The sequence below is a fragment of the Strongylocentrotus purpuratus genome, unplaced genomic scaffold (genome assembly GCF_000002235.5).
Source record: "Strongylocentrotus purpuratus isolate Spur 01 unplaced genomic scaffold, Spur_5.0 spur5_scaffold_2, whole genome shotgun sequence".
Classification (NCBI taxonomy): domain Eukaryota; kingdom Metazoa; phylum Echinodermata; class Echinoidea; order Camarodonta; family Strongylocentrotidae; genus Strongylocentrotus; species Strongylocentrotus purpuratus.
In genome coordinates, this window is record NW_022145605.1 from 37493958 (window position 1) to 37505083 (window position 11126).

The following is an 11126-nucleotide window of genomic DNA, read 5'->3' on the forward strand; positions in this document are numbered from 1 at the left end:
ATCCATATAAATCCACATAATTACATTTGACACAATCTTTCCCGCTCACGGTACCAAAAGCTTCAAGTGCTATATAATTGTATTATGTCATATTTTGCTCTTGATGTTAGGGGTTCAATGTAAGTACACTTTATTCAAAATATGAGCTCAAAATATTACTTCTGCCAGAAGATATTGCAGAGTATAACAGTAATGACTTAGGTGGATAAGTCAACAAAAGAATTGGGAAAGGTTCGTGCACCTATCATACCCTCAACGAAGATTAGGACGGCTGTGTTAGCATTCTTCTTCATCCACTAAGAAAAAGAGCTAGCGTACGATAGAATGAGTGTAGGAGATCTTCAGATTTTATGGTGAGACAGTATTCCAAAGGGGGAGACCCTTAAACCGGTGTTCTTTTATTTACTTCCGTCACACAGCTAAAACTACTCCACACCGACCGATATTTCTTGCCACTTGAGGGTAGTATAATGTTTGGTTCGGTCTATTGTTGGGATGGTGACGGTGTCTCGGTATCGTTGGTGTGATGGGTGTATCTTTTTTTTTGCACTTTGGCTCAGCTACGTATCGAACAGATACGACCAAAAAGACGTCCTCTAGAGCGAAATTACTTCGAGAGGAGGGGCATGACCGACCACAGCTGAAATATAAGGCTGTGCTATTTGAAAGCTATAGCTCTATGTCGGAACAGTAGGTTATGGGAGGAAGCAGCAGATGAATTTGCTAACCTATGAAGCCTTTGTCGACTCTGGAGCAGGCTGGCTGAAAGAACAGAACCCTCAAGAACGGCTCGAAACAAAACGATTTTACCATTTAGGAACGAGTAGTTATCAAATTTATATACCCGTCTCCATTGCATGTGATCATCACATTACAAGTTATTTCGGACGGAGACCGACGATGATGCACCAACGACTAAGTCCTTTAATTAATTCACATACATGTAGGCAGAACATGACTAGTCAAGTCGTATGTGTCCAAGAAGAACGATGAGATCTGTCCAGGAACTTTAGATATGGATCCTAAGTAAGGTCACAGTCGTGATCTCCAATGGATGTAAGTAGCTTTATTGGGGCCCTTTCCAAAGGTACGAACAGGAATCAACAGAAAAATGTCTTTATCCAAGTATTACGGTCTGAATAAAAGAGGATCAACTTAGTGAAGCTGCCTTACGGAACGAAAAGCTCATGAATCACATGAACATGAGCACAACTGGCATTGATTTTATTAACGTACTATTCGAAGATATAAAGTCTGTCTTGCGTACTACAGAAAGCAATCTCTCCTGATCGGAACTGCTGAAAGTAGTACCAGAATCTCTCAGCTTTCTCAATCTTGTGATAGACGAGGATCTTGACGAGAGTCAACTCGTTACTGTACTCTTCGATAATGACCAACCCCTCATCAATCTTGACTGAACAGATGAGGACAGATTGCTCATGAGAAACACTAGCATGGAGGTAATCACTGCTCTCGTTCGATACTATGTGCTTTTTAGCGCCTTGAGCATCGATGACACGTATCGAACACGTTGAACCTTTGCTTGATTTCGTTAAGAATCCATCATTTTCAAAGCTACTGATCTGCTAAGGCTCATACCCATCACATTGTATCTCTCTGATGGCCTTCCCACCTGCTGGTGCAAATTCCTGGATCTTTTTAGCTGTCCTGTAGCTGACATAGATCTGATCATGACCGTCGATGGTGAGGTCAGCGATGCCGCCTTCATCAAGACCAAGAGTCTCAAACCGTGCATCCAGCATCTCCCATTCTGATGTGTACAATACGATGCTGTTACTTGTGGTTAGTACAACAAATCGACCATCAGACAAGAATCCCACCCCTAGGGCCTTAACATCCTTGAGGACTGTCTTCTGCAGCTGACTATCATCAGCGAAGATATCGATTCCTCCTGTACTGTATCCCACTGCCATCATCCCATCCGGTGTAGCAGCCATGGCGTTCATACTGCTTTCATTTGCAAGATCTACGTCACATTTCAGTTGACATTTTACGATCCGGATTTCCCCGATCTCCAGCTCATCGCACTGACTTTGGGGTATAAATGTGATTTCCTCTGCACTCTTTGCTATGTCACTAGCAAGTTTCTTCTCGGGATCATCCTTGTCAAGTACATGCTTTAATTCACCAGACAGCGAGTCACGAATAGCAATGATGTGCCTTCCAAGTGGAGCCTTCAAACTGTAGCCTGCCAGCTCACTGGCACTCTCGATGTTGACAACTACCCTTTCACTGGCATCTTTCATTTCCTCTAATTTCTGGCGAAGTTCCTTTTTCTGAACGTACAACTGCCAATCTAGCGCTGCTTTCCTCTCTTTTAATCTTCTGCTCAGTTCGTCATAAGCCTTGTTGATTTGAGCTTGTGTGACGTCAATGTGATCAATGGCACGACTCAGCTGACTCTCAATATACGTCACGTGGTCTTTGATGGTCGTAGCTTTCGTCTTACCTTGGTCTACTAGGTACTCGATTTCTCTCCTGATAGAATTATTGTACTCTTCAGCATTAAGAACAGAGTGGCCTTTCTTTTCATGATACAACATCCGACATCTAATGCAAATGAACTTCTTGCAAGTAGTGCACACATCGGTACATACTTGTTCCTGTCCATCTGATTTGTGCTCTTGACAGTAGACCTTCTTCTTTAAGACCACTCTGTTCTCTCTGATATCCTCTACTTTCACAACTTCATGCTTGAGATTGGGAGACCATTTGTTATGAATTTTGAGACATGCTTTACACATATCCTTTCCACAGTCACAGCAGTAAAGCGTGGCTCTGGCTTTTTTGTCGCACATTTCACAGAGCCCCTTTCTATTTCTATAATCTTCAACGAGACACTTGAGAGGAACGTTCGTATTCAGATTTGCTACACTCCCACCAACGGCAGCCGTCGTGGTTTGACATACTGGACATGTTAAAACGTCAGCCACACTTTGTGAAGAAAATGACAACAAATCACTAAGGCATTTCGGACAGAATGAGTGCGTGCAAGATAACTGCTTAGGATCATTCAGAAGTTCGAAGCAAATAGGGCACTGCAGATTGTGTGATACCAGGTGATCAAGCGAAGCCATTACGCCGAATCTTATATAGATAAGTTACCGGAGAAAATGTTTCAAAGTATATACCTATAATAAAGATACACTATATACCCGATTTCTCAACACAATTTATTTATACAGAACATTTAATACTAAACTGAGATTTAGATGATGACAAAATATTGTTAAAGCCAAAGCAAGGTTGTCGAAGATGGCTACGCTTCATTGGTTCCGGTTCATGTTCGGGTTACTTTGTGAGGCTGCATGACATACCACGAGCTGAAATGATAATGACATATTTTATTTATATATACATATATATAAACATGCTCACACGCACGCATACACACACACCTACACACACACACACACACACACACACGCACACACACACACACACACAATTTTAGAGACGGACGTAAAATGAAAGATAGATGTAAACGAAAGCTGAAGGGAAAGGAGAGGGAAGAGAAAATGGGAGAAGGGAGGCGGAAATGAGGAAAAGAAATTGAGGGAAATCAGAGTAGAAAATGAGATATGTGGCAAGGTACTTGATTTGATAAAGATTTTTTTGTTCTTCAAAATTTGTCATTACTACTAATGATTGCATTAAGATTGCATTAAGATGTAAGACGTCGTCGTAAATATTGCCTTTTCTGTAAGAAATATCTTTTTTATCTTATTGTTTCTAATAGAATTGCATATTATGGCTCGTATTTGGGGCATATCGAATAAGCCCAAAATATTTTTTATAGAGTCAATTCCCTCTCCAGGTTTGAAAATCACATTCAATAATTGTACAGTACAGTTTTTTATGCTAAAAATGTTAAAAGTAAGGAAATAGAACTCACTTGATTTGTGATATTGTGTCAAAAGACGAAGTTCTTAAATCAATCTTCCCTATGTGCAAGACCTAGGTCTGTATAAAAACCAAAACATAAGCAATCCAGTAAACTTGTTTGCGAGGTATTCTACTTCTAAAGTAAACACATTAAGCAATATCGAGAGTTCATTGAAATTCAGATACTAAGTTTAATACAGCCAACATTTTGATAATTAATTAGATCCCAGCTTCCGTAAATGAAGGATATCCCTATTTCATTTTCGAAATTATACAGAAACCGGAAATATCTTCGAAATTTGGAATCTTCGATATAATGAATCCTGTTCTATTTTCAGAACTATCGACCTCCAGAGAAAGGAATGTTATGAAATACCCTGGTGTACCTTTCTCACACTTTTCTACTCACCACTACCGTTCGTCGCATCTGCTGATATCCGCGGCAAGAACTGGTTATCACTGGTTGTAACTTGTTGTAACTGGTTGTCACTGGTTGTCACTGGTTGTAACTGGTTGTAACTGGTTGTCTTTGAGCACGGTCCGATGAAGTCAACTTTCAAATTTTCATGAACCAATATTTATGATTTTTGTGGAGAATACCCCAGAAATTCAATGGTAGAATAGCTAAAAGATCCCAGTCCATGAAGACAGTTCAATTCAAGGTTTTCGTTCACTCCATATTTTCTCTTCCCTTTGATTTTGGGAAATGTGAACAAAGTTTAATCTCTTAAAGAAAGGAGGGGGTCGCAGATCGACCTATATTCTTATAAGGAAGCTGAAATGTAGGTGCATGATCGCTGTTCAACGGTGATGATTGACTATTCTAAAACATGCCGCAGTTATTAGTTCTGTTGTTTCTTTCAATGTGTTTTATCAGTACATTTGAGAAACAATCGAAAGTTGTTTTTTCATAAATAGGATGTTGTTCCTGTTAAAATCAGGAAACGGGAAATTGAATGGTAACAGTAGATGAATACGTAGCTAGGGCTACATTTTTAAAGGGGGTGGGGGACAAACACACTTTTTGGGTCATGATGCATCATGCTCACCCCTGTAGGCTTAATAATAATATTAATAATCACCATCATCGCCATCGTCATCATTATTATCACCTCCACTAATATCATCTTTATATTTATTACCACTACCATTATGTTAATCTTTTCAAAGCTTTATTACCACAGCAATACTCTACCACCATCACCAAGAGCAGTTTAATGATCGTTATTACCACCAGGACCAGGTGCGTGCAGGTCCGTGATCGCTTTTCTATACTGTGACATATACCACTGATTGACTATCCCAAAACATGCCACTAAAATTAGATCCGTGGTTTCTCACAATGTGTATCAGTTCATTTTTTTAACCAATCGAAAGTTGTTTATTCAAAAAGAGAATGTTGTTCCTGTTAAAATCAGGAAACGGGGAATATAATGGTAATAGTAGATAAATACGTAGCTAGGGCTTCATTTTTAAAGGGGGTGTGTGTGTGTGTGTGTATGGGGGGGGGGGGCAAACACACCTCCCGGGTCATGGTGCATCATGCTCACCGAGTAGGCTTTAATAATCAGAAATATAATCACCATCATCGTCCTAATCATCACCACCATCATCATCACCACCATCACCACCACCATCATCATCATCACCGCCATCGACCTAATCTTCACTATCATCACCATCATCATCATCACGGTCACCACCATCATCACCACCACCCATAGGCGCCGGAAGTGGGGGGGGGGGGCAGGGGGCAGTTGCTCCCCAGTCAAAAAAGTGGGGGGCAAAACGCATTTTTGCCCTCCCCCAAAACGCCCCCCCCCCCTCCAAAAAAAAAAAAAAAAAAAAGCAGTAAAGGAGTAAGCACGGTTTGTATTTTTAATCCAAAAGAACGTAAAAATAATAAAAACCTGAATTAAATCACATATACAATTCCATTCAAAGAAAAAGGAAAGTTCACAGGAATTAAATTTCATAAACATTGCGCATGCCACCTATACGCTTTTTATCAATGAAGGTCTCTATGATAGCGATATGCGTATATCGTGGACATATTGTGCGAGAATGGGAAAGCGTGTCCGTTTTTTTGTTATAGGGTTGAGAAGACATTAGCTCCTGAACGCTGGCGTACTGATGGGAGGGGGGGGGGGTGTATTTTTTATTCGAAACAAGTAATTTGCAAATGTTGATGTTGTGACATGATTTTCCGGCACTTTTTCTTCATTTTTTTGTAACTCATACCTTTTTATGCGTTTGTTGGAAAATAAGAAATTCCCAAATTACAGTCAGGCGAAAATACGCTTATTTAGAAGCCTTTATGTCATGGTCTGCAAAGTGGCTGGGCTCGAGCCCCCCCCCCCCCCCCTTTTTGAAAAAGTATGTTAAAGAGAAGAAAAAAAGAAGGACGGAGAAAAAAAAAAGTGACCTGCCATTGTCACAAATAAGGTATAAAAAATGCTCATCTGACCGTAATTAAATGCTTAAAACCCCTTACGGGCTTACGGTGGCTCCGCCCCCGGATCCCACCAAGGGACCTAAAGCGGGCCCCTGGATGATCATCTGACCGTAATTAAATACCTAAAAACCCCGAGCTTCCAGGGGCTCTGCCCCCTGGACCCCACCAAGGGCTCTAAGGCGGGCCCCTGGATGCTCATCTGGCCGTAATTAAATACATAAAACCCCTGAGCTTCCGGGGGCTCTGCCCCCTGGACCCCACCAAGGGCTCTAAGGCGGGCCCCTGGATGCTCATCTGACCGTAATTAAATACCTAAAACCCCGAGCTTCCAGGGGCTCTGCCCCCTGGACCCCACCAAGGGCTCTAAGTCGGGCCCCTGGACGCTCATCTGACCGTAATTAAATACCTAAAACCCCTGAGCTTCCGGGGGCTCTGCCCCCTGGACCCCACCAAGGGCCCTAAGGCGGGCCCATGGATGCCCATCTGACCTTAATTAAATACCTAAAATCCCTGAGCTACCGGGGGCTCTGCCCCCTGGACCCCACCAAGGGCTCTAAGTCGGGCCCCTGGACGCTCATCTGACCGTAATTAAATACCTAAAACCCCTGAGCTTCCGGGGGCTCTGCCCCCTGGACCCCACCAAGGGCCCTAAGGCGGGCCCATGGATGCCCATCTGACCTTAATTAAATACCTAAAATCCCTGAGCTACCGGGGGCTCTGCCCCCTGGACCCCACCAAGGGCCCTAAGGCGGGCCCATGGATGCACATCTGACCGTAATTAAATACCTAAAACCCCTGAGCTTCCGGGGGCTCTACCCCCTGGGCCCCACCAAGGGCCCTAAGACGGCTCCCTGGATGCTCATCTGACCGTTATTAAATACCTCAAACCCCTGAGCTTCCTGGGCTCTGCCCCCTGAACCCCACCAAGGGCCCTAAGGCGGGCCCATGGATGCCCATCTGACCTTAATTAAATCCCTAATATCCCTGAGCTACCGGGGGCTCTGCCCCCTGGACCCCACCAAGGGCCCTAAGGCGGGCCCATGGATGCACATCTGACCGTAATTAAATACCTAAAACCCCTGAGCTTCCGGGGGCTCTACCCCCTGGACCCCACCAAGGGCCCTAAGACGGCCCCTGGATGCTTTTCTGACCGTAGTTAAATATTAAAACCTCTGAGTTTCTGGGGGCTTCCCCCCCCCCCCTTGGAACACGTCAATGGCCTTAAAGAGGGCTCCTGGATGCTCATCTAATCGTAATTAATTACCTAAAAATCCAGAGCTTCCGGGGACTCAGCCCCTTGACCCCCTTCCGAGGCTCATGCCCTGGACCCCACGCCAATTTACGCTCTACCTGATCGATGATACTCCACTTTGAAAAACGTTCCGCGAGACCTGCATGTAACGTGTAAGACTGGTGGTGATGCAGATGCAGATTTTCGTCTGCCCCCCCCCCCCCTTCCGAATTTTTTTCTTCTAATTACGTCACTGCCCCTGGAAGGTGAGCCCCCTGGAATGTTTGCCCCCCCCCCCCATCCCAAGCTGCTTCCGGCGCGCCTGCCACCACCACCATCATCATCACCGCCATCGACCCCATCATCACCATCATCCTCATTATAGTCACTATCACAAACTGCTCAAATATCATTTGCTAGTGTGCCATCCCCCTAATCTGTTCCTTTATTTGAACATTACTTTCATAATGAAACCAGGGCTAACATAATTTTTAAGAAATGCATTAAAGTTGTAGTGATATCAGTTGTGTGTATTCCTAGTAAAAATATCTCTCTCTCTCTCTCTCTCTTTAGGAGCCATATCTGTCGACAGTGGCGATCATGGTATTCCATAACGCTCTGCTTTTAGTCTTCGCCAGGAGCTCTTCTTTTCTCGAGCCGTCTCTGCAGACTATCCAACCATATAGTTCTCTCCTTCTTCATCTACTCCTCTTTCATAATGATTATCGATTGTTAATACACCATCATACAAGAACACCCTTAAAAATAGAGACCATTGCTTTGCATTTTTCTGATAAATTCGTAATAGTAAAGACACATTTCTATTTGTTCAATCATTCAAGTAAATCTTACAAATAAGCAAAATTTATTAAAACGACTGGTAACGATGATGATAAGCCTACATATATTCCATCATGAACAAAAGAAAATGTCATTTCAGGCTGCTAGAAGCGGATGTTCAAGCGGATGTAGGTCACAATATGATAAAAAATTCTTCCTTAAAATGTGAGTCGTTCATTTAACTAAATAAGCCACAGATGAGGAACAATGAACCACAAATTCACAAAGTACTTAAAGGCCGGCTACAATAATGTTAAATGAAACAATAACAAGGGAATACAGAAAAAGAGTTTAAAAAACGCTTGTTTTGTTACTTTGCATGTTCACAGTTTAATAAATTACCACTTCTTATTCAATTATCACCATCTTTGCAAGTTTTCAAGAATCGAACCCGACGCCATCAATCTCTTCTTTGAAAAAAAGTATATCTATCTATAATGGATTCCTCTACTTTCAACTAGGGCTGACATTATGGCCCGAATTCACAAAGGAGGTTTTGTCGACAAACGTAGGTTTATGTGCGTCATATAACGCGTTTCGATGCGTTTCAGACCAAGGTTCAGACAAACCTTATCTGAAACGCGTCATATGACGCACATAAACATAGGTTTGTCGACAAACCTCCTTTTTGAATTCGGGCCATTGTGTTTGTTTCCATTTTGTGCTTATAGTATACTGTCTTTCTTATGTGCAATCCACTTTTTAGCCACATTTGTCTTTAGTCCAACCTTCACTCTAATTTTCTAGAGTGTCAAATGTCACATCTATCTGCTCTGACCCTTCTGAGTAGAGTGTGACGGCAGGGGCGGGCGAGCGACTTCCAAAGTGGGGGGGGGACCAAGAAAAAGGGGCACTTTCTGGAAAAAAGGGCACCTACAAAGGGAAATCTCAAAGCAAAAATATAAATTTTGTAGACATATAATGCGTTTGTGAGTGTGTGTGTGTGTGTGTGCGTGTGTGTGTGTGTGTGTGTGTGTGTGTCTTTGTTCAATGCACTGTTTTATTCCTCACCCAGTAACTTGGCGCAAGTGAGATCTGGCAGTCTTGTAAAGATTGTCTGATGTTCAGTCATGCATGCAGAGATTCAAATGAAAGTGGTACCTAAATGTACTGGGAGGATAAATCTATCAAGACATATCATGAAACCCATGATTAAATATTCATACCTCAAACAATACAACTTTTAAAAAGTGAGACACTTTTTCTGACTCACTCTGTAGTACAAATAACAACAAAAAAAATAACCGTGGTACTGTTACTTCTATAAGTTGCAGTAGTTTTTGAAATACTTATTTTTCACATTAAAAAGAATAAATGTATTAAAATGTGTGCAATTCAAAGGCATAATTTTGTAATACATGGAAGGATATGATCGAAGCAAGGAGCTTGCATTGGGTTCGTTTCCAGATTTACACAAAGCAAGCACGGGTGGCATGACACGGATTGGTGAGAGCGAGATTGGATCAAAGAAGGAAAAAGAGTGTGGATGGTGTAGAATTTGAAAGATTTTCATTCGAAAAACCAAATTTGACAATTATTCTATATTCACAGGCGAATAAATGCATAATAAAATGACCTAAGCATAAGCCACTTAGGAAAACAAATCATTTTTTTTTGGCATTATTTACTGTTTACCCAAGATTAAAAAATAGGAGGTAAATACTGGCGTATACAGAATTAAGGGAAGCCAACGTACACCCCCTTCCCCCGTTTAGACGCAAAACATAAATCGATAACATTTGCAATTGGAAAAATTCACTCTGGGCTCATATACCTGTATACATTATGCCCCCACCCCCCATCCAACCATACATTGATTTCAGGATACACGACTGCTAAACAAAGATTATCAACTCACTTTACATTTTTAATGGTTTAAAGATTGGTAAAGTAACGTCTGTAAACAGTTCCAGTACAGGATGCACCGTCAGGAAATTAGGTCTGCTCCCAAATCCGGATGTAGAAAAAATAATCACCATATTGAAAATGATATATATATGAAAGGAATTAAAGATTTATTTACGTTTGTCAAATTTAGCCTTTCTGTATATATATATATATATATATATATACACTGTTGTTCATAAAGGTGGAATAATTTGTTTAAACACAAATGTATGGAATGATTTTGACAGTGATGTATTCCAAATAGATCTAGATAATAGTTTACATCTCAGATTTTATTGAATAATACTTTGCGAGTGTTTGTTTTATGTGGCTACTAAAGCATGTGTGTGCTACTATGCTTAATAACTACAGGACCTACATCCTTAAGTAATAATTGACAGTAATGAGGATTAATGACTCACAAAAGGGCACTAAATATAGCACTTTTACACGTTTTTAATCCTGGGGCCTCACAGTTGAGAGGCCATTGCTTTGCCACTGAATCACGACTGTACGCAGTCATTCAAACATGAGAATGTAAACTATTATCTGGATCTATTTGGAATACATCATTGTCAAAATCATTCCATAAATTGGGGTTAACAAAATTTGGATCATGCCAATATTGGTGAATAAATACATTAAATGCCACGAGAAAATGTCAAGCATCTCTCTGGATGCGACATATCGATGTTGACCTCTACGATCTTTGGATCACAAGTGACACAGGAAAATCTTTTTAACTAAACGTTTCTGTGCGTCACTCCCTCCAAAAATCTCAGACAAGCTCAAGACATAACGATTCAA

General features: G+C 41.5%; 1 protein-coding gene across 1 annotated transcript; it reads right to left on the reverse strand.

Annotated features, from left to right (window-relative positions):
* Nucleotides 1-401: 401 nt before the first annotated feature.
* LOC100891411 (E3 ubiquitin-protein ligase TRIM33) lies at nt 402-4730 on the reverse strand. Its single transcript, XM_030992345.1, has 3 exons — nt 4316-4730; nt 3917-3984; nt 402-3344 (listed from the first exon to the last, which is right to left on the reverse strand). Exon 3 carries the CDS (start codon nt 3096-3098, stop codon nt 1587-1589), a length of 1512 nt encoding a protein of 503 aa, XP_030848205.1. The 5' UTR covers nt 3099-3344; nt 3917-3984; nt 4316-4730; the 3' UTR covers nt 402-1586.
* Between the last annotated feature and the right edge of the window lie 6396 nt (nt 4731-11126).